The 23,764-nt window shown below is 35.5% G+C and overlaps 4 protein-coding genes across 6 annotated transcripts; 2 read left to right on the top strand and 2 right to left on the bottom strand.

Moving 5' to 3' along the window:
* The first annotated feature begins 13 nt into the window (after positions 1–13).
* On the top strand, positions 14–3,093 carry Patj (patj crumbs cell polarity complex component). The gene is made up of 3 exons (XM_075309219.1): positions 14–156; positions 220–1,765; positions 1,818–3,093. Exons 2-3 carry the CDS (start codon positions 263–265, stop codon positions 2,850–2,852), a joined length of 2,538 nt encoding a protein of 845 aa, XP_075165334.1. The 5' UTR covers positions 14–156; positions 220–262; the 3' UTR covers positions 2,853–3,093.
* JTBR (jumping translocation breakpoint protein JTBR) lies at positions 2,993–3,704 on the bottom strand. The gene has a single exon (XM_075309221.1). The coding sequence runs from the start codon at positions 3,569–3,571 to the stop codon at positions 3,110–3,112; it is 462 nt and encodes a 153-aa protein (XP_075165336.1). The 5' UTR covers positions 3,572–3,704; the 3' UTR covers positions 2,993–3,109.
* A 2,263-nt stretch (positions 3,705–5,967) lies between these two features.
* Positions 5,968–10,280, top strand: Tsen15 (tRNA splicing endonuclease subunit 15). Its single transcript, XM_075309588.1, has 4 exons — positions 5,968–6,121; positions 9,448–9,529; positions 9,586–9,763; positions 9,847–10,280. Exons 1-4 carry the CDS (start codon positions 6,104–6,106, stop codon positions 9,920–9,922), a joined length of 354 nt encoding a protein of 117 aa, XP_075165703.1. The 5' UTR covers positions 5,968–6,103; the 3' UTR covers positions 9,923–10,280.
* Positions 9,955–15,077, bottom strand: Fem-1 (protein fem-1 homolog B). 3 transcript variants are annotated; one of them, XM_075309587.1, is made up of 8 exons: positions 14,729–15,076; positions 13,198–13,279; positions 12,226–12,621; positions 11,349–12,161; positions 11,008–11,231; positions 10,740–10,842; positions 10,556–10,682; positions 9,955–10,498 (listed from the first exon to the last, which is right to left on the bottom strand). In XM_075309587.1, exons 2-8 carry the CDS (start codon positions 13,213–13,215, stop codon positions 10,335–10,337), a joined length of 1,845 nt encoding a protein of 614 aa, XP_075165702.1. In that variant the 5' UTR covers positions 13,216–13,279; positions 14,729–15,076; the 3' UTR covers positions 9,955–10,334. The 3 variants fall into 3 exon arrangements, with proteins under 3 accessions (XP_075165702.1, XP_075165700.1, XP_075165699.1); XM_075309585.1 differs by lacking the exon at positions 14,729–15,076 and adding an exon at positions 13,369–13,611; XM_075309584.1 differs by lacking the exon at positions 13,198–13,279 and having other exon boundaries at positions 14,729–15,077.
* Between the last annotated feature and the right edge of the window lie 8,687 nt (positions 15,078–23,764).

The following is a 23,764-nucleotide window of genomic DNA, read 5'->3' as shown; positions in this document are numbered from 1 at the left end:
GGCAACACTAAAAGGCAAATTTACCAATTTTTCGTGGAATGTAATATTTGTGTTTGTGTCGTATAATAGAAAACATTTTCTGCATAATTAAACATAATTTATTAACTACAAAGGAATATTACCCTCAGCTATAGCGCTATAGATTCCCATTCGATGGTATTAAACAAGTTATTGGCTGTTTACCATAAGTTTCATATGTGTCTTTGCTAATCCAATTAGCTTGATTATTATTCTATACTAGTCAAGGGGAATTGTGGAGAAAATGCATCTGAATGCAGATATTTCGAGTGCTCTTCAACAGATTGAGGCTGTTAAACGCGTCATCGAAGAAGACCCCAAATTACAAAATGCAACTGCTGAGAGCCTCAAAACTATTATGGATATTTTACAGGACCCCGTATTTATTTCAATAGTACACGTACAGGATTCCCTGTCTGAATTAAAGGCCCAACTGACGCAACATCCTTCAATGTTGCCCAATGACTTTGACATTGATATGGCTGGTAATTTAGTTCTTAGCATTAATGGGGGTGGCGATGTTATGTATGAATTTGATGAGAGATTGTCGACGCCTTTGAATAGCACTTCAGGTCCGAACAGTCCCGGAAGTAGCAAAACGACCGAAGTCGCTGACACTGTACTAATGGAACAACATTCAAAAATGCCGTCCCTCTCTGGCGTGGAACTTTTTCCCACGGATTATGTGCAAATTCAAGCCATAGAACTTGTAAACGATGGGACTGGCCTGGGATTCGGAATTATTGGTGCTCGAACTTCGGGAGTGATAGTCAAAACAATACTCTCCGGTGGTGTTGCCGACAGAGATGGCAGGCTGAAATCAGGAGATCATATACTCCAAATAGGAGATGTCAACTTACAGGAAATGGTGTCCGAACAAGTTGCAGCTGTTTTACGCCAGTCCGGGACACATGTGCGATTAGTTGTTGGGCGTGCGATAGAACACCCTTCACCACTTGGATTGAACTTAGAGCCTGGTAGTGCTGTCGTTCCAGCACGGGTATTGGTGGACCGTGCTGAGTTGGAGAGATATCTAATATCTACTGGTTATCCTGAAATATTTGGGGAAAGTTCCAATGCATCTACACCCCAAACAACAACAGAAGATGAAAGATTTGTTTACAGGGGCGGAACTAAGCCTATTATTGATCTGATAGAATTACCTGAAACCGAAAAATTGCAGGTCGAGTTGACGAAAGATGCAAATGGCTTAGGTATTACAATAGCCGGTTATGTTTGTGAAAAAGAGGAATTATCTGGAATATTTGTAAAAAGTGTATCTCCTGGATCCGCGGCAGATATAAATGGAAGAATACGTGTTAACGATCGGATTATTGAAGTCGATGGTCAGTCGCTCCAAGGATTTACCAACCATCAAGCAGTTGAACTATTAAAACAATCGGGACAAATAGTTAATCTTCGTCTGGAACGTTACTTAAGAGGGCCAAAGTATGAGCAATTACAACAGGCGATTGCTGCAAACGATAAATTGCCCATTACTCCTTCTCGCATTATGACGCATAACAATACAATTGCGAACAATCCAAATATTTTCGGTGTTGAATCTGAAGGATTTAGTGCACCAAATGCACATTCCTTGCCGGTATCTAATGGTAATCATTCGGCAAATATGACAACTTTTGGAATTGATAAAAATATCTCTAAAGTTCAAACCCACGATGATTTGCCAAAAATAGTAGCGACAAACGATCCGGAACCTTCCGAAATGGACCACACCCTTTTTGACGTAAGTACTGCAAAATACATGAAAAAACAATAAACAGCATTTATATTCACAGGAACCCCTCCATGCTAAGAATAATGTTCTGCTTACACGCCAAAAATATTATACAGATTCCGAGCTGACTTCAGATGTCGAGCAAGATATCGTACGTAAATGGAAGAAAATTATTGGTAGTGACGTGGACATAGTTGTGGCCCAAATAAAAAAATTCCCTGTGGGTGGACTGGGAATTTCTCTAGAAGGGACGGTTGATGTCGAGGGAGGGCGGGAAGTTCGACCACACCACTATATACGCTCTATATTGGCAGATGGCCCGGTTGGGCTTAATGGTAAATTGAGGGCTGGCGATGAATTACTCGAGGTGAATGGAGAACGATTATTTGGAATGAATCATTTGGAAGTAGTAGCTATTCTGAAAGAACTTCCTGTCGATGTACGGATGGTTTGCGGACGTAGCAAAACTGAATTGATGTCATTCTCGGAAGACACACTGAAGAAATTGGGAAGTAATTTCGAGAAACTAGTACCGGCTTCCGATCGATTAGTTAAAGCAAAATCTGATGGCAATTTAGCAACTTCATCACCTACCAACGACTCTTTCAAACTAAAATCGCGATCTTTAGAGCCATTAACGGGTTTGGCAATGTGGTCCGAAGAACCTCAAATTATAGAATTAATAAAGGGCGATCGAGGTTTAGGATTTTCTATTCTTGATTATCAAGATCCAATGGACTCGAATGACTGCTTAATTGTTATTCGCTCTCTTGTACCAGGTGGTGTAGCGCAACTTGATGGACGCTTAATACCTGGCGATAGGCTTCTCTTTGTTAATAACATAAATCTGGAAAATGCTACACTTGATCAAGCTGTACAGGCTTTAAAAGGGGCCCCTAAAGGCATAGTTCGCATTGGTGTAGCTAAGCCCCTACCCATGACAGACACATCTTTGAAGACAAATGCAGTACCATCCAATGTTTTGGAGGAGTCAAATAATCAATCATATCAACAAAGGGCTCCTGATTTTCAAAGCCTTCCCGCACCATTATTGGACTCTGCCGAACCTGATTTGATATCTAATTGGCGAAAGTAAGCATGGCTGGCCGAAATGCCACGTAAAAAGTATAAAGGCCACATATTTCTATTTTTTCGTATCCACATATATGTTGAAATAATATACTTGCACCTTTTTTACGGGTAAATTGTCAATTTCCCTGTTCTAAAAATATTCCATTTCAATTACCTACATTTTTATTAAGGAATAATTTCTATTACAATGTTAAAAATTTTAGTTGTAGTCTACTTAAATAAAATATATTATGAGTGTTTACATACTATTATTGAGTATTACTATGGAACACGGTTTAACTGCCTCTCCAACCTTTGGTGGGTTCTCCTTGACAATATCCTCTCTCTAGCGTACGAAATTAAATAACTGAAGATACCAAATACAAAACACCAAATTTCGAAATGGATAAAATTTTTTTGGTCTATCAGAGCAATTCTATCACAGCTTTTTATGACAATTTCTCCACTTTGACAACGCAGAATTTCCTTATATTTAGTGTGAACGCATACTCCCAAACTTCGACTAACGATATCGAATTCTGAACATTTATGACATTCTTGAATCATAGTTACTGGCTCTCGTAACCAACAAGTAGAATTATTTTCTATTACGAATTGGTCTTTCCCTTTACGCGTGGGACCACTGATAGCTAGACGAGATTCAAGTATTAAAACAAAAATTGTGACAGCAACCAAGAGTCCGAGCCCAAGGAACATGTGCTTCCTCTGACAAACATCCAACATCTCGACTTTTAAGAAGGAGAGTCCACAACTTAAGATAGTTTGAAATATACTGGTAGACCAATAAATATTAAAAATGCAACTTGTCGAGTTAATAACCACATAGACCAAGAAAATGTATAGACGTCTTAGTCAATTCACAGCGCTGTGGCACAGACCAAGAAAATGTATAGACGTCTCATATTAATTCACAATGATTTTTTTATTTACAGTGCGCAGCATCATAGACCAAGGAATGTATAGACAACGAAAGTGAATTCACAGCGCTGTAGTTTGTCTGCACAACGTAGATGACTCTTTTTCGTCTGCAATTGAGTGATTTTTAAATTTGGCTTTAATTTGTTTTCTTTCGTTTGTTCTTTTGCTGAAACAACAAATATTGGAAAAACATGTTAAATTCTATACATCCACACCTTTTTTGTAATGAAAATTGACTGATTTGTACGGTAATTCTCGTTTTCCAAAAACAAATTGAGTCACTTGACTGCGCAATTGAGTGGAATGACTACGCAGTCAATTTCTTTTTTTGAAAACGAGAATTACCGTACCCAATCCGAACAAGACTAAGGCGGTTATGTTCCGTACCGGTCATCGTTTGTTTTCATATCCGAGGATTCATATGTGTGGTACTAATATTGAATTCGTTGACAGTACTAAGTGCCTAGGGGTGATGATTGTTTGAACTTTAGTCACCATATTGATTATGTTTCCTCCAGGGTCACATTGGGACTTAGGAAATTGTACTGTTGTGGACTGAATTTGCCTCTTCCGGTGAGACATATGATGGGTTTTGCGTTCCTAATGACTCAGGTGAACTACTGCCTTGAATTGGTATCATGCACTCAATACTATAATAGAGACAGGATCAGGCTTATCGTCAATAGAATAGTGCGTTTTGTATACGGTCTTCGTAGGTTTGATCATGTCAGTGACTATGTTAGAGAACTCCTTGGATGTAATTTTGAACAATATGTTTCATTGCGTAAACTGATTTTTTTCTATAAGGCTATTCAGAGATCGTCACCCGCAGATTTACTCTCGAAATTTATTTTCTCCCATTCTGTTAGGAACCCACAGATTAACATACCTCAGATTTCCTGTTCTACATTCGAGAGATCGTACATAGTGTCCGTTGCTAGAATTTGGAATTCTCTCCCGTTAACACTGAGGTGCTTCAACTTTACTGTTTACCAATTTAAGCAATTCCTGTTACAGAGGTTTTTGAATGAATGATTTATATAATAAATTAATTACTAAAAATGTCTGTCATTGCCAATGGTAGTTATCCTTATTTTCTGGACTAAGTATTGGTGGATATTATTTGAACCTTTAGCCATATTTTTATTTTTTATTTTTATTATTTGCTTTATTTTTGCTTATTTGGTTTGCACTTATATATTCTACACTTTTTCTAAAAATTCATTCATATTGTTATTTAATTAAATGATAAATTTACTTTAGATTTTATATAATTAATTAGTTATAGAGGCAATGCGCTATTATTGGCCTTTCTGGCTTATTGTAGTCGTAAATAAAAATAAATAAATAAATAAATAAAAAAAACAGTCAATTTGCATTACAAAAAAGGTGTGGATGTATAGAATTTTATGTTTTTACAATATTTGGTGTTTCATCAAGAAAACAAAGGAAAGAAAGTAAATTAAAGCCAAATTAAAAAAATCACTCAATTGCAGGCGTAAAAGAGCCCTCTACGGTGTGCAGACAAACTACAGCGCTGTGAATTCACTTGAGATGTCTATACCGTCCTTGGTCTATGGTTGTATGAGAGGTGGTGCGCGGGGGTATACGAACTGTGGTATTTAATAAAGGGCACCTTATACGGTCGGATAAACCCTGCGACACAACACGTTGCGGCGACAAATCCGATAGTATAAGGTCGTGTTCGGCTGTCGCGGGAATGTGTTGGCATAAAATCAAAACAACTTTGATTTTTTCTGGTTGGGTGGTACAAATCATTGAGTGTAAGGGGATGTTCGACAAACATTATCAAAGACAAATTTATTTTTACATTAAAAACAGGCATTTCTGCAATGAAATTAATGATGGATCCCCAATTCTGGTTAAAATTTAAAGAAATATATAAATCTAAACCAGTATTGTGGCAAAAACGTGGAAAAATTCCATTTCCAATCAATGGGAAACCAGGCGACAAGTATTTTGAAATTCATCAAGTAATTTGTAATATATTAAATGTGGATTACTTCAGGAATCATTGTTTTGACACATATACAAGGATTTTTTTTATTATGTTCTTCCATTTTTTCAGTAAAAAATGGTTTCACCCATAAATCTTCGTACAACTTTATTATTTGTTTATGCTTCTTATTTTTTCATGTTGTCATCACATTTGTTCGGGCAGTGTAAGGGTAAAACTTGAACGAACTCACAACAAATAGACGAACCTCTGCCGGAGTGTTTATCCGACCGTCTAAGGTCCGCTTAAGGTATTCTTGTTTGTTTGTTAGCGTTGTTTGTAGCGATTTTCTTTGAAGAATTTTACGATACATCTATAATATGGGATTTCTGGAAACGGTAAGATTTATATGATACTTGAAATCATTGTCGTGAAGTCATTGTCATGCACTGCTTCTTTGTTCATGTGAAATAAACAGGTTTTTCAGCGATAATATATAAAATAAATGTGAAGACCCCGGAATAACATGTTTTGATTGGAACACGATCATACAAAATCTATCCATATGTAATACTACACTCATAAAAAAATTTGCAAAAAACAGCAGTCAATGTCTGCGGGTATCTTTTTATCTACCGAATAACAAATTATAATATTTTTGAGTTGTAATTTTTTCCCAAAAGCGTATTTAAGAACCAAAAGTAGTTTTTGCTATATTTTTGCACTGTAATATACTTACAAGCTCATAAATGCAATCAGAAAATATTTTGTTTGATGTTATGCCACAATTTTATAAATACAGTGCTGTTCAAAACATTTGCAACCACATTTCCTGTTGAAAGTAAACCGTAATTATAAAGAAAATAAAATACTAAAACAGAAATTTTAATACAATATTGTTGCTTACTATGTCAATTTTAAAGATTCATGGAAATAACGGAACTAACGATAAAGATTTTTTGATGATTTATAATTTAAAAAACAAGGGTTTTCGCCAAAGGGTTTCGGACAGGAGTCACTCCCAATTGTCGCAATTGTTCCTTGGGAATGAGAGGATTGAGTTTGTTGACAGACACCGTTGTTTGGGTGTTGTACTCGACTGAGCTTTCGTTCCAATTCCATATTGACGCAATGTCTGGAAGGATTCGGTCTACATTACGCAGGATTTATTCATCGGGTTTATATTTGCCTCTCCATGTCAGGCTTAAATTGGCGCACTCGATCTTGATGTCTCACGACTTTTTAAGAAGCTCAGATGCGCAGTGAATGTGATTGTTCGCTTTGCTTACAATGTTCGAAGGGGGGATTCGATATCTGGCTATGTGAGGAGTTTCCTTGGCCTCTCCTTCCGCAATTTTGTTGACAATCGGAATCTTATTTTATTTCATAAGGTTATATATTCTTCTAGTCAGTTAACTTTACGTTCTTCTTTCTCCTTTTCGCTTTTGTCAAGAAACCCACAATTGGTTGTTCCCCGCATTAGGAGAAGCATTTTTGCTAGGTCTTTCTTAGTGAGAATTATGCGTTGTTGGAATGGGTTGCCGCTTCAATTGCGGATCTTTTCCAAGTATAATAACTCCTTTCGTTTGAAACTTATGCAGTATATGGGTTCGAACTTGCCTTATTAATTCCGATATTATTATTCTTTATTTGCATTTGTCTACCTCGTACTGGGACTAATATAAATTTATTTCTTTTTTATTTCCAAAAACTGAAAATTTATAGTTAGGCTGGGGAGCTGATGAGATAAACTAACTAGTACCACGGAAAATGATTAAAAATGCAAAAACAAAAGAAATGTAAATATTTTGTACTTCCATTTATTTAAACCATTTATTTTAAATTATCATAAGTATATTTCTGATATTCAGGTATTCGTACTAAGTAATATATGTATTGGCCTATCAAAGGCTTTGTATTACTATTTGTTTAATAAATGAAATGAAATCCATTGTTTTACCACGTTACACGTTTACTAGAGATCATGATCGTCCTGAATAATCCATAGAGTTAGAGTTAGAGTTAATCTAACTAACGGCAATATCACATGGGACAAAATGTTTTATAGACTTCCGACAGCATAATACCTATAAATCGGGCCAATAAATTGTCCAGAAAAATGCCCCCAGACCCTAATATTGGCCCCACCATGATTGACGTAACTTTTTGTATTTCTTGGATTAATGCTTTCCTTGCAGCCTTCGTACTAAATTTCTACCATCCGATCCATGCAAGTTAAACTTTGAGTCGTAGGTAAATATAGCACATATCAACTGCTTCTGAGGCCATTTAAGGTAGTTTTGTGAAAATTGAAGGCGCGCTAACCTAGTTTTCTTTGAAATAAATGATTTTTGACATTTTTGTATAATTGCACTCCGACTTCTAATGCTCTACATCCTTACCGTTATGGTAGATATACCCAGTTGAATTTAATTTTTGACTTCTTTAGATGATATTTGACTGAATTGTAGCATAGTTCTTTTGACGTAGTCTTAGGCTTTCTTCTACGTCAGTGTAAAGTTTTGGTGCATCCACTGTTTTTAACTCGAGACGCAATTGTGTTTTGCATATTGTACTCTTCCGAAATTCATTTCTGTGATACCGCAACTTTAAAATCAGCGATATTTCGCTTTTTATTATGTTGATTGTGTTTATTGCCGGTAATTGTATCGAATTATTCAAAAATAGAGCATTAAGGCCTATGGCGATTAGTTTATGGCCAAATTAAGCAATGAACATAACAATATTCCTACAATGCCGTTTTTGTACATTTAATCCATCTTCTTATAGGTCCTTATAACTATTTCAGGTAAAAATACAAAAAATAATGCCGTTAAAGATGAAAATATTACATGGTGCTAGGTAGTTGCAAATGTTTTGAACAGGTCGAATCATACGATTCTTTACCTTTCGTGAAATATCAATTTTTAATAGCAGCTTATTTATTTTCTCAATCAGAATTTGGAAATACCACTCCATAATGATTATTTTTTAAGTGGAAGCGAAACAATAAAGTTATTATTACCTATATTAAGTTCATGGTAGGGCTAGTTGCAAATGTTTTGAACAGAACTGTAGATATTCATAAAATATTGTTTTAATTGTGTTACGATAGCCCCTAAGTTGACATTTTCATTTGTTTCAGCCAAACTAAAACATGTTTTAGTGTAATCGAGACAGACAATCTTTGCCATTTCAGCAAACATTGACTGATTTCCCTTTTTCAGCAGATCTTTTGCGGTTTTAACAGACTCTTCTCCTGTTTCTTCTAACAAATTTCTTTGGTTGTATATATGATATCCCAATAAGAGGAAACAAAGCGTATATTTCGTATAAAATTTCCGTGGACCCGGGTACTTTAAATTCCCGTGTAAAGAATATGGTACTCATATAAGAGGAATTTGGTACTCATATAAGTGCACTCGATAAAAAAAAAACAAAGACCCCTGCAAGGGCAAGTCTTTTGTTCGCGAATGTCCACTTCAGTCTTAAATTAAAGCCCAATTTGACTTGTATTAGCTAAAAATTAAAATTACTGTGATCGATATCTCTTAAAAAAATTACTCTACATTTTCTTTTAAAATATACACCCAACATTTTTAACAACTTACACATGCAAAGCCTGAACTTGGAAAATATGTTAATTCATAATCATTTAGATTAAAATGCAGTAAAAGAAAATTGTTTTGTAGAAAAATAACAAATTATAATGCGGATTGTTTAGGTAAATGAGTTCCGAAATCTGGGTTGTATGATACATGCTAAGCTGACTGCGGCCGCGCGGGTTTATGAGGACCTTAAATTTGGTAAAAAAAAATGTTATAAACTTTAATATAGTCTAATCCTTACAAAACCTTTACAGATAATTTCAAATCTAATCTGGAAAAACATTATGATGCGGATTTAGAACTTCTTTATCTACATATGAAAGAGTTAGAAAGTGGCGACTCAATTGTTCTACCTTATTTTGAATCGGAAGTTATACATTTTGAACAAATTAACTGTTTTCAACGATCTCTTGCCAATAGCACACAATTAAAGTAAGCAAAAGAGCGGAAACTTGAAAATCAAGTTTCTTAATTTTACCCCATGATATGAAATTTATATGTTCAATACTTCTCAGGTTCATTTTAGCGGTATGTGATAATTCTTCAAATATTCTATACTATCAACTGGAGCCCAGTTTACGAGATAAATAGTGGCAAATTTAGAAAAAAAGCTAACATTGAAGTACATAGAAAAAATATGCAGCACTAGCGTTTTATTTCAAGTATAAATAATTGATTTAATAATTTAACATTTATCTATATGTATAAAACACTATAAATCTATTTTCACAAAAAAGAGCATATCGATTGATCTACTCAAACATACTTTTGGGAGATTATGGTGTCAAATGGTTGTAAGTTATTGTCTTCTTGTACAGAGAATAACCTAAAAATTAATTGAACATTTAAAAGTTAAAACAATCTGCAGCTTTATAAAATGGTATAGTTTATAATAATAATCATTGGTATGTAGCAAAGATATACAAAATATAGGAGGTTTACAGGAAAATAAAGTACATTTTTCTGATTCAATCATTCATTTTGGTATAAGACACTGCACATCTTAGAATAGTTGCTTCTCGGGGCTATGCATTTCAATATATAATTCCAAAGTAGTAGGAACTATGCCTTGATACTTTATTCCGTTGATTGCAACACATCGTGAGGCAATACACATTAGGGATATTGACGAATTTTCATGGTTGAGAATAAGTGATTTCAAAGCAGCTAAAGAAAAATTACATTAGTACAACAAATAAATTATTTGTACATATGGACACTAACCAACGTTTGCCGATTTGGCGGCAGTTAATCCCTGTGAGTTTACCGCATCTAGATGAGCTCCGGCAAACACAAGCAACTCCGTTATTTGCTCCGCTTGCGAGAGTAGTTGTGGGTTATCTCTTGGTAGCTAGAATTAAATTATATTCACATATCTGGAATAATGCATGTACTTAAACCCACTTACATTTGAAACCAAGGTATGCAAAGGTGTGTTGCGCAATTTATCAACCGAACAAACAGAAGCTCCTGCATGAACTAAAAGGAGGGCAGTACGATAGCATGGAAATCTTAAAAGTTAAATACTAGAATTAGTCATTAAGATCTAAATTTGTATAAATATAAAAAAATTATCGCCGAACTTTAAGTTGCCATAAAAAAATTTTGGAAATGAGTCTCAAGAGAGCCATATGAATACAATTTTATAGTGACGCACACAATAAGACAATACTTACTTGCATATATCGTTAGTGTAGAAATCATCTACGGAGTAGGAAGCGTTCACGGCCATATGAAGTAAAGTCTGGCCATCCGACAGTCTTATATCACACTTGACAAGCTTTTTTATTGTACTGTATAGAATAAGTTTCTGTTCCGCAGACAAAGGTTGCTGAGCCACAAGTTTGGTTATGATTTTTATCAAATACAATGCAGTTGCAACGTTTTGTTCATTGTGATCCTACCAAAATAAAATATTCGTTAAAATTGAGACCAAAAAACATTGCATGAAAGTGTAATTACTACATCATTTACGATACCTCACTGTATTTGTTAACTACAAGCAAGAAATACTTACGGAAATAATTTGGGGTATGTCTTTGGGACCTGGATTGTTCATCTTGTATTTATTCCGTTCAATTTCTTGTTGACACTTCACCAAAACCGATAATACTTCGGACAAATCTAAATGCACATTCTCCATTCGCAATATCTGAGAAAATAATTGCGCAAAACGCAGCAAGTCTCGATCTACCGAAACATCGTTCATTATTCTAAGATCCATTGCATAGTTCCATAGTGTTTGACATTGTGAGAAACGTCCTTGATCTGCCATTATTGCCCCTCTATACACAATTGGTTGCGGCAAGTCAGGATTATTTCTACCTAAAATTCGTTCTCGTATTGTGAGAGATTCCATATGAATTGAGTGATGATTTTGTCGAATTGCTTGAAGTTCTGGAATATTTTCTGTTTCAAACCAATCATCGTATGCTCGAATAGGTTGCATCACACGTTTTCGTATAACATTTTCGGTATCAGAATAGCGCAGATCCATTGCTTGGTATAAATAAGCGTAAGCTTTTTCAATATTATAATTGTCTTTATCATTGGCAAATGAGGCACCCATTAATTCTAATGCTGTTATGATGTCCTCTTTCTCCATTAACCCTGGCCTTTCAATGAATAACTTTACAATTTCTTCTTGAGTTCTTTCGGCTGCATTCAATACTGGATTTAGCCCATATTCATTTTCTTGTAATCGTGCACCGTGATCTAGCAAAAGACGACAAACATCATAATGACCGCATTCAGCAGCATAATGTAAAGCTGTTGCTCCACATAAAGCTTGATCGTTTGGATTGGCTCCATTTTTCAAGAGAGTGTCAACCTTAAGAAAATATATTGATTATGTTCGTGTGAGCTGTATATCCTTATATCTTCATCGAACTTACTACTTGTGTATGCCCCTTATATGCAGCAATCATTATACATGTGTTATTATATTTATTCCCTAAATTGACATCAGCCCCATGGTCTATTAGATATTTGACTATGTCCAAACGTCCGGCATAACAAGCAGCTCTCAGGGGAGAACTTTGGGCTTTTGTATTGTGGTTGACATTGGCTCCTTTTTGGACTAATAATTTTACCACTTGAAGATGCCCCAGTCCAGAAGCCACCCAAAGCGCCGTCGCCCCATATACGACCAAGCCATCAAATATTACATTACACTCGCATTCTAAGTCAACATTATATTTGTTGAGTAGTGTTTTTACATAAATTATATTCCCAGCTGTAGCCGCCAGTGTTAGAGGTGTAATTGACTGTCCGTCAATTTCATCAATTTTCTAAAAGTAATCCACAAATACATATATCATATGTTGATAACTAACTTGAAAAGTTCTCAATGGCCATGTACATTGAGGGACGGTGTGGAAATTATTAATTTGATATATGAGTAAATATAAAAGGATATAGACTTGTATTTTTATAGACAAATATGAACGTATTTAGTACCTATATCGCCATTATATTAAAGGGGCAAACTAGTCTCTACTAAAGCCTTTATGGCGCAGAGACAAACATTTCTTTGTAAATATTGAATTATTGAATAAAATAAATAAAAAAATCAGTTCTCGTCACATTACGAGAGTAATTAAATAAAATTACAAAGAAAGAAAAATAAAATGAAACAATCTTTTTCGTTCCTATTTAAGTTGAGGGGAATATTACACGGTCATGTTTCGATTAAACTTTCTTCTAATTTTGTATGGCAAGTAAACACAATAAAGGACTCGCTAATGAATTGACATTTGTACAGAAGTCATGTAGTACATTGCATTAATAAACTCATATTAATTAATATTTCTTCATCGAACGTAGCACAATAAGGATTTAATACACAACTAAATCATCACACTCACCGCAGGATATAATGACATTGCTTTCGCACCTTTCCAAAATTGTGAACCCGGCCATGCTGAATTGAATGTCCTTTTACGATACCTAAAGTGAATTTTAAACCAATAGATATGTTCAAATGTTGAATATTTTAAAATACTATGTATTTTTCTTTAGTTAAAACAAATACCTACATCGCCATATTACTAAAAAAGGTAGAAAACGATAGACTATGTTAATGTGAACTCTATACGAGACCGAAAATAATTCCCCTTGGCATCTAGAAATGATGCACAGTTACACTACGCTTCATGTGTGCGTTCGAGGTATTATAAAAAGGATACTAACAGCTGCGCCTTATATTTTATGTGCATGCATGTCCTTTCAATTGTGTTGGTATGCCGTGTAACAACACCGCAGTGGGAACATTTTAAGGGCTCTCTCACAATCAAATCTGATTAATACGTTAAGGCCTGCCTTATGTTTGGGTTTATTCCGTAACTTTTAGTTAAAAATTGACAAATAACGAAGGTATCGCTTTCGAAGTACTAACCTTTCGTATGGCATGTAAATTTCATAAAAAAAATGTATGTGATTTTAGATTGCCTACTTTTTCTTCCAATACTCCAAATTGAGAAATTTATAAAAGATGGGAAATAAGCAGTAATCTACCTGATTTTATTTTAAACATAAATGAATATAGCGTGCAAATGCTATACTTGGCTGAGTTTTGATGTATGCATTTCTTGTGGGGTGATGTTGCTCAAACGGAACGCGCAGAGGAGGCCTGAAATAATAAATTAGTGGCGACGAATTTTCCCACTGGAAAGCACAACAACTTGCGAGTATGTGGAGAAGGTTTTAACATATGCGAACGAAAAACAATTTTTAGTTCTCCCTCAAATGCATGAGAATAGTTTCATTTCAGTAGGTTGTAACAAAGTGAATGCAATTTAGATAAAAGTGTTCCTACTCTGGCTTCACCGTTAAATGATAGAGAAAATATATTGCTTTTTAAGGAATATACATTTGTCTATAATTAAATACATGTTATTATTATATATATGCACCCCATTAACATTTCGAAATGTTCGGTAAGATCTTTTGTAGTATATTAATGATGTTTCGTTGACCTTACAAATTTGTGTTGTATTAACAAATTTAATGATACAAAACCTGCCCAACCAAAAATGGCGCTGCGCTCCATGGAAACTCGTGGTGCCCAACTAGGGTGCGCCACCTGGAACCATTTGGGAAGCGCTGTATTCGAGTTAGGTTATAAGAATCAAAACGGAAGACATCAAAACAAAGAGATTATTCTCACTGAAACAAGAAATAAAAACAAAGTACGCAAAAAATGGCAAGAACACAACATATATCGGTTCACATATACTATATATAAATGAATACACACGGTTATATAGTATGTACGGACGGAACGGTTGTAAATGTATGATCAATATCGTATATTTATGGGGATGCGCAACACATTGAATCATCCGGGAACCCGACAGATAAAAATTCCATTTTTTTCCAAAAATTGCTTTTGCTTACCATGTTAATTAAATGAGATTTCAAATCTTCGTTACATATTTCATTCATTGTTGCTACTAACAGTTTTGCATAATTTAATTTCGCAGACGTCATTATCATAGGAATAAGTGTAGTTGGAATCTGTTCTTGGGGAAAGAGAATCCGAAGTTCATCTGTCATCTCCTCCATTATAATTCTTCGCTGTTCCTCCTCGTCAAGATCGTTTGTATTTTCCAAAGAAATTGAATTAGAGCACATATATACTGGATTTTTTTAAAGCAATATTTTTTCTGATTTAGATCTTTTAAGAATCTATGCGAACTATGCAAGAACTGAAAAATAAATTCTGCACATTCAACATCAGCTGACAAGCACTCGGCGTGATGTATGAAAATGGTCGTTCAGGCTACGGGACCGTTCCGATTACAATTTTATTTGTACAAAATGTCGGTGATCGAATAAATCTTATGCGCTTTACAGATTATCAGTTATTCCGGACGACAGTGCTCGTGTCGAACATATCCCATATATTGTGCACATGTTTATGGGATCGATAACACATTTACCGATTATTTAGTCATCGCCGACAAGTCGTATCGATCCGACAAACTGTAAGATTCCTTACAAACACCGACATTCCGTCCGGAATAACTGATAATTTGTAAAGGGCATTAGATCAGTCCAAGGCATATTAAAGAGGTAAAGTCATGCAATCAGGTGACTAATATTGGCATTCATCTTGTCAAAGGCTTTGTTTACGTTTAGTAGGTTTGTTTACATTCTTTGTGTACATAAATTTTGCTTTTATTTACATTGTGTTACAATACAACAACACTACACATACACAAAATGTCAACTTAAGTGACCTGCCATTTTAGTTTGACTTTCTAAATATCATGGGGTGTACACACGTTTGCTAGTGACTTTACCTTTAATTAATATGCCTTGAGATCAGTCTAGAACGACGTCAATAAGAGCCCCTTCAAAATATCAGAAAAAGTGAATTTTAAGGTAGTTGTAAAAGAATCATTGTGGTCAAGTAAAAAATGATTGTGTAGATATTTATTAATTTGATTAAACATTTATAAATTCTTATAAATATAACATTTTTCCGTTTATCTAATTTTACAATTATTAATCGAGCTTTATGGACAGCTCGATTAATAATAAAGCTCGATTAATAATTGTAAAATTAGATATAATCCCTGCCAACATTTTTTGAATTTGGGGGCGCTTCTGAGAATCCCCACTACGTCGAAAACAGTCGTATACGATATCCAAAACTCCTCGGAAAAGCGCCGTCACTATTGAGAAGTTGTACCACGCCAAGTTACTACAAAAAAGTATCGCATGAGTGCAATTATTAGGAGCCCTTATGGATACATTTAGAAGGACGCCAATAAGAGCCCCTTCAAACAATCAGACCAAGTGCATTTTAAGATAGTTGTAAAAGAATCATTGTGGTCAAGTAAAACACGATTGTTTAGATGTTTATTAATTTTATGAAACATTTATAAATTCTCATAAATATAACATTTATACGACTACCACATCACATTTAACACATTTTTATGCATTAATAAGAGATTGATTTTGAGTTACAAGTTGTAAGTTAAATGTAAGTAAGTAAGTAAGTAAGTATGTTTTATTTGAGACTTTTTCATTTCGATTACATTTGTTGTTGTTGACTTATCGATGAGTTATGGTAAACTTAGAACTATATCTGTCTTGTTCTAATACACGGTTATTTAGTAAGATAGCAACTTGCTTTCATAATAAATTATCGATTGTGCGTACATTGCACATTAGATGAATGGAGATAAGGCTTGCTCATTGGCCTTTACGATTTCTTACAGAGCGTTAGTGTCTGTGTTAATAATAAATAGTTAATTAATAAACTATAACTAAAAAAACACTTAAAACGAGATAACAATTTATATGTTAGCGACGAATGCTAATACAGTAACAATTAGGGAATAAAGGTAAGTATTTCTACATTAATATCACAGTTGAATCGAGAATGTATTCAGGTACATTGTATTGAGAGGATTTGTTTTCTTTTAAATTCGTCTAGTGAAGTGTATAAGTGAACATATCATTATTTTTTTTTTTTTTATGACTAGGTTAATGTAAACTAATTTATATATATTATTTATCCTCTATGTGTTCCAGGAGTCGTCTTCTGGTAGAACTGTGGCAAGTTATGATTAGCTGGTTCATTGTCAAGAATTTCGTTGATGATGGCAACCGATGAGAGATATTTTGAGTCAGACCAATTTGAGTTTTCGTCAGTGCTATATATTGTGCTCAGCAAGTCATTTTCATGTGTGGCAAGCCGCTCAATGAATTTTCGTTGAATGTTGAGGGCGTACTTGCAAAGTGGTTGAATTCCAGATAATTCGTAAATGTAAGTATTTGAAAATTTTTTATCACGGCTTTGGTAATGCTTGTTGACGCATTTTCTTAATATTTTTCGTTCAAGGATCTCCAATTCATTAGCCACTGTCGGGGAGATAGTGAACCAGATTGGAAATCCATATATCAATACTGGCCTTATAGCTACTTTATAAAGTAGAAGTTTTGTTTTTTGAGGCAAGTATTTATTTCCCAATATGTAGGAGAAGGATCCAAGTACCCGTTTCGTCTTTTTCAGCGTTGATCGTGCATGTGTGTTGAATTTCAACAAGTTGTCAAATGTGATCCCAAGATATTTTATTTCTGTCTCAAAGGGAATTTCAATACCATTTAATGTCAGTTTGAGTGTTTTGCTCTCCGGGACTACAAACCTCGGGCATTTGCCAGAAGCGTTTCGTATGCATATCGCTTCAGATTTTGAAGCATTGATTTTTATTCCCCACTGTATATAGAAGTCACTGATAAGTTGCAGGTGATATGTGGCTTTGCGTAGTGCATCTGCTGGAGAAGTGCTATGGGCGTAGATTAGACAATCATCCGCATAGAGAATTGCCTGTGAGTCCGCATGAGTGTGTGGAAAATCACTCAGGAAAATGTTGAATAGTAATGGGGCCAGAACACTGCCCTGAGGAACCCCGCTATTGACTTCTCCTAGGTTGGAGGATATCCCTTGAATGTTTACGGAGAATTTTCTGTTCGCAAAGTAACTGGTAAGTATTTTTACAATGAATGGGTCTGTTTCCAATTCAACAAGTTTATACAATATTCCGGTATGGCAAACGGAATCAAATGCTTTTTGGATGTCTAGTGCTATAGCAATAGTACATTTTTTGTTGTTGAGATTTGAAATTATGTCATTGTGGAATTTCAAAAGTGCGTGTTGAGTGGAATGGCCCTTTTTGAAACCAAATTGGAAATTTGGAATAGGATCAATTATGTAACCGTTTTCTATTTTCTCCTTTAGGACATGTTCATACAATTTTCCAATGTTAGACAGGAGGGAGATTGGACGGAAGTCTGCCGGTTCAACACTATCAGCTTTTTTCTTAATCGGCAAGATTTTTGCAATTTTCCAAACAGAAGGAAAATATCCATTATTGATACAATGGTTGAATATACATGTAAGTAATTTTATTGATGAGCTGGGGAATTTTTTTATAATAAAGTTTGAGATTTCATCTATCCCACTTGACTTTTTATTATTTATATTCTGGATAATGTTTCCAATCCGCTCAATATTAGTGAAATGGAGGTTATCTGGATTTTGTGATGCACTGAATTCGTCATCAAATGAGTATATATGTGAGGTTGTGGCGCCAATATAAGCGGGTACTTTTGTATTTAAATCTGAAACTGGTTGTATGGGTATTGTTCTCTGAAAGACTGTGTTGTAGTATTGTTGAAAGTGATACGCTATTTCATTGGGATTCTTTGAAATATCATTGTTGATAATAATTTGGCTACAAAATGGAGATTTTGTTTTACCCGTTATTTGGTATATTTCCTTAAAGGCGGACGGACCCGGTTTGATATTTTGTAATTTCTTATTAAATTTTTCCGCTTGCTCAATATTAACAGAGTCTTTTATTATTATTTTTAACAGCTGGATTTGCTTTGAGATAATGATATATTCGCTACTCACTCTGTTCCCAGTACGATGGAAGATGTTTTTCAATTGTTTCTGCCAATTGTGTTTAATTTTGAATAATTTCTTTGTCCTTTCTGACAACGGGACTTTATTGTCATTGATTTCTATTTGCTGTGAGTGTGAGTTATGTACTACCTTATATGCCTCATTGAATTCATTTATTAAATGGTCGATTTCGGTATTTTCTAGATTATTGTTGTGTTGAGGCAGCAATCTACTTGAGGCAGAGTCCATATCACGGCGAAAATTATTCCAGTTTGTATTTTTATATGATGTAATTTTACGTGGAGTTCTGAGGAGAAAGTCAGTATGTTGCATTTTTAAATTAAGTTTAAGTGGGAAATGATCTGAAAAGGATGATAATGTTGATATTTGAAGATTCGTCATGTTTCCACTGATCAGCTGAGAGCTGACTAAGAAATGGTCAAGATATGAGGAGCCGTTCGGATAAGAGGGCGATGAATCACATAATCTGGTAATATCTAAAGTATTATTCTCCAGCCAATTGAAAAGTATTTTGCCATTTGAGTTTTCGATGGTATCCCCCCAAGCGGGGTTTTTTTGAATTGAGGTCTCCACCAAGTACAAAAGCATCGTAATCCTGACAAAGCCGAAGTAAATTTTCCAAATCATTTTCAAGTTGTTGAGCAGGGTGATTACAAGGTATATAAACAGACCCAAACAAGTATCTTTTTGTGGAATTATTAATAGACGATTCAACTTTTATGAGAGAAGTTTTGATGCCAACATTGTCTAATAAGACTTTGTCATAAAAAAAAGTGTTTTTTAAAACAACAGCAACACCCAATGGTGAGTAGTCATATATAAAGTTGTAACCATCCAATTTCACTCTTTTTTTACTTTTCAGGTGACATTCCTGAATGAACCCAATATCTATTTTATTGTGAAATAGAGTATTTTTAAGGTCGATTTGACGACTGCGATCAACCAGTGATCTTATATTGAACGTTAAGAAATTTATGGATCTATGGTCCATATTTATTCTTAATTTTGTTCAGAATACGAATAAATTCGGCTTTGGCTTCAGATTTTTGCATCTTCGGGTATTCAGACAGGAAAATATTTACCTCCTGTTCAATTGACAGCTCTTCAGACTCCAGAAAAATTGAACTCAACTTCATAAATTGTTCAATGATGGAAGGTTTTGATGTTGTTGAATTTTGTTGAACCGGACGTGAATGAAAAAGACTGGCAAAACTTTGGTCTGGGATAACGTTAGACATGCCAATCGCTTTGTGGACATTGTTTCTTGCTAAGGTACGTTCTTCAGCCGCTTTGACCAGCCTTTGTTTTCTAGCCGCTGCATATTTTTTGTATGTTGGACAACCCCGCCAGTTTGCGGGGTGTCCAGGCTCTTTGCAGTTATTGCAGAAGGGTTCATTGTTGTCCTCTCGTCTTCTCTGACACTCACCTGGGTTATGAGTTTGGTCGCATTTTACACATCTGTAAGCCGAGTTACAATTTTTTGAAGTGTGACCCCATCTTTGACATCTGCGACATTGTACGTCTGTTCCTTTTCTTTTTGGCTTTTCCCATTGAATAATTTGGCTCTGTAAACTGTTTATTTTGGAAATGTCACTCAATGTTTTCCCTGGAAATAAAGATACAAGGAAAAGGCCGGTATCAATGTTGTTTTTAATGGAATTAGGGGTTGTAAATTTGGCTATGCTTGCCACAGTATCAGGAACAATGTTATTTATTTCAGATTTTATTTCTTCAATCTCAGTGTCAGATGTAAGTCCTCTTAGTACTAGAGAAGTTTGTTTCAAATCTTTCGGTGTGAAAGAATAAGAATGAATATTTTTCTCTCTTAGAATTGCCATCATCGATGTATGAACATTTGTGTCTGCAAAGTAAATTTTGCTTTTGTTTCTGTTGATGTTTTTAATTTTGAATGAAAACGCTGGAATTGTATTGCGGAGAGTGTCAACTAATGTTTTTATATTCACATTGTAGATGAAGATTGGAGGACACCATTTTGGTTTCTGTGTATTTTTGTTGTTGGTGTTATTTTTAATTGACGCTTGCGAGCTGGTGCTTGGTGCTGGACATTCAATATTGACATCTGCCAATACTCCTAAGATACCAAACCTGTTCTCATCAGTAGGTTTATAATTTTTTAATTTCTCCGACAGGTCGGGAATTACAATATCAGATGGTGTTGTTTTTTCAAGCCGCTGCCTTTTGCGGTCATTAGATTGGGTTATGATTTGCTGCTCATTGTTATTGTTGCCGGCTGTGGCAACTTGTTGAATTTGGTTTGATGAGGGTATTTCTACCTCTACTACATCACACTCCATGTCGCGTGGTATACGGCCAGGCGTATTCTTTGCAGAATTTGCAGTAGAATTGCCTGGGTCAACAATATTACCAAATATTTTAAAATTAAATAAAAAATTGTTTTCTGCTATTAAGATATACGTCTGCTTGTTCTCAGGGTTGCCAACTTTTCTTTGTAAGTTAAATGTTGTAGCGTCTATCAGCCAATACTTTTATTCCCAATGGAGGCAGCGTATCTGGAAAAATATTTGAAAAACTATCACTTTATTCCATTTGGAAAGTCAAAAATTGTTCACCATATACCTTTCACAATTTTAAGCGTAATATCTATGTTTTCAGAACTTTATTTTCGTTTTTATTTAAATAAAATATAACAAGCTGGTTGCGCTTGGCGTTTCACAAAAAATAAAATGGCTCTTCTAACAGTAGTGATGGCAAAATACTTTCATGTACATTTTGTACTTTTTGATATGCTTCCCCCATCACAGTTCGCGATGGTTGTGGTGACATTTACGAGTCTGTGGTAGCGATGAGGATGAAATGGAACTTTGAAATGCTGGCAGGGATGCATTTGGACGTTAATTGCCTGTTTCGGTATCAGGCTAACATGAAATATAAATTTTCCGTTTATCTCAGCACATTTAACATAACTTTTTTCATTAAAGGCCGGTATGCACCTCTAGCGAAATTTTCGGTAGCAAAAATTTATTTAAGTCTACACCCAGAGAAATGGTTGCCCTGCCAACATTTTTTGAATTTGGGGGCGTTTCAGAGAATCCCCACTACGTCGAAAACAGTCGTATACGATATCCAAAACTCCTGGGAAAAGCGCCGTCACTATTGAGAAGTTGTACCACGCCAAGTTACTACAAAAAAGTATCGCATGAGTGCAATTATTAGGATCCCTTCTGGATACATTTAGAAGGACGCCAATAAGAGCCCCTTCAAACAATCAGACAAAGTGCATTTTAAGATAGTTGTAAAAGAATCATTGTGGTCAAGTAAAACACGATTGTTTAGATGTTTAATAATTTTATGAAACATTTATAAATTCTCATAAATATAACATTTATACGGCTATAGGCCGGTACTCTGTTCGGTTTTCGCGTTGAAACTCCATACAAAACCAAAAAATGCGAAAAATTTGCGAAATTTTTTCCATTTGTGATACCTTGTTTTTTCGTGTTGAAAAACTGACGTTTATAGCTCGGCGCCATTTGCAATGTGAATTAAGAAATAATTTATTTATTAAAAACTATTTGTGCGGGCTTATAAATCAAACACGGAACATATTTTTGTTCCGAAACTATACAAAGGATCAAAGGAATAGCAGATCAATTGGCCAAGGAAAAATAAAATGTTATTTTGTAAAAACAAGCAACACCACCAACTTAATCCAATATCGCTCCCTGTAAAATAGCGCTCCAAGCTACCTAAAAAAACGCCGCTTTCTATGTGCGAAATAATGGTTTCCATAAAAATTTTTCGCAAGAATGCACATAGTACCGGCCTTATCACATCACATTTAACACATTTTTATGCATAAAGGCCGGTACTCTTTACTATTTATCGCCGTCAGAGAGAAATAAAGCCAAGCAATTGTTGTGGAAAAACGCCTCTGCTTTTGCTTCTGAAAAGGGAAATCAAGGAAGAACATCTGTAGTGAAACATGAAATTAAAACCGCAGAAGAAAGGCCCATAAAACAGGCACCACGAAGTGTTCTCCTGGCAAAAAGAGACGAAGTTCAAAAGCTCGTAAAGGAAATGGCGGAGAGTGGTGTGATCGAGCCATCATCAAGTCCTTGGTGTTCCCCAGTTGTGCTGGTCAAAAAGAAAGATGGAAGTACCCGATTCTGCGTGGACTACATAAAACTGAATGATGTCACAAAAAGGACAGTTATCCGCTTCCACGCATTAATGACACGTTGGACACACTAGCCGGAACAACATGGTTTTCTACGCTTGATTTGCAGAGTGGATATTGGCAAGTAGAGATCGCCGAGAAGGACAAGGAAAAGACGGCTTTTGGCGTTAATGGCGGTCTCTGGCAATTCAATGTAATGCCGTTCGGGCTCTGCAACGCTCCGGCTACCTTCGAAAGATTGATGGAGCGGGTACTGAAGGGGTTGCACTGGAAGTCGTGCTTGATATACTTGGACGACATCATAGTGATGGGCAAAACATTTGACGAGCACCTTAAGAACTTGAAAGACGTTATCCAGTAATTGTCAGCCGCTGGTCTACGCCTTAACGCAAAGAAATGCTTCCTTTTCCAGCGGGAAGTTAAATATCTGGGTCATCATGTGACTGCAGAGGGCATATCCACCGATGAAGACAAAATCCAAGCTGTCAGAGATTGGCCACGACCCCGAAATCTCCACGAATTAAGAAGTTTCCTTGGGTTATGTACATATTACCGACGATTCGTCCCAAACTTCGCCAGCATCGCCGCTCCATAAATTGACGCAAAAAGGTCAGAAGTTCCAGTGGAGCGACGAACAGGAGGATTCATTCCAACATTTAAAAGAACTTTTATGTTCAGCTCCTGTTCTAGCGTATCCTATTCGGGCGAAAAATTTGTTTTGGATACAGATGCTAGCGCGTATGGTATTGGAGGTGTGCTATCCCAACAGATAGACGGCAAGGAGAAGGTCATCGGATATTTCTGCCGAACGTTGTCCAAGCCCGAAAAG

The sequence above is a fragment of the Haematobia irritans genome, chromosome 5 (genome assembly GCF_050003625.1).
Source record: "Haematobia irritans isolate KBUSLIRL chromosome 5, ASM5000362v1, whole genome shotgun sequence".
In the NCBI taxonomy this organism is placed as follows: Eukaryota; Metazoa; Arthropoda; class Insecta; order Diptera; family Muscidae; genus Haematobia; species Haematobia irritans.
This window is presented reverse-complemented; position numbering and strand designations above follow the sequence as displayed.

What these genes read in the sequence shown, in the direction of transcription:
- Patj (XM_075309219.1), top strand. Translation starts at nt 263, where the DNA reads ATGCATCTGAATGCAGATATTTCGAGTGCTCTTCAACAGATTGAGGCT. An exon ending in TGGACCACACCCTTTTTGAC is followed by an intron (nt 1,766 to 1,817) that starts GTAAGTACTGCA and finishes TTATATTCACAG; the next exon opens with GAACCCCTCCATGCTAAGAA.
- JTBR (XM_075309221.1), bottom strand. Translation starts at nt 3,571, where the DNA reads ATGTTGGATGTTTGTCAGAGGAAGCACATGTTCCTTGGGCTCGGACTC.
- Tsen15 (XM_075309588.1), top strand. An exon ending in TTATGAGGACCTTAAATTTG is followed by an intron (nt 9,530 to 9,585) that starts GTAAAAAAAAAT and finishes AAACCTTTACAG; the next exon opens with ATAATTTCAAATCTAATCTG. An exon ending in GCCAATAGCACACAATTAAA is followed by an intron (nt 9,764 to 9,846) that starts GTAAGCAAAAGA and finishes AATACTTCTCAG; the next exon opens with GTTCATTTTAGCGGTATGTG.
- Fem-1 (XM_075309584.1), bottom strand. Translation starts at nt 14,965, where the DNA reads ATGTGCTCTAATTCAATTTCTTTGGAAAATACAAACGATCTTGACGAG. An exon ending in AATCTCATTTAATTAACATG is followed by an intron (nt 12,622 to 14,728) that starts GTAAGCAAAAGC and finishes GATTACTTTTAG; the next exon opens with AAAATTGATGAAATTGACGG. An exon ending in TGCATACCTTGGTTTCAAAT is followed by an intron (nt 10,683 to 10,739) that starts GTAAGTGGGTTT and finishes ATTTAATTCTAG; the next exon opens with CTACCAAGAGATAACCCACA.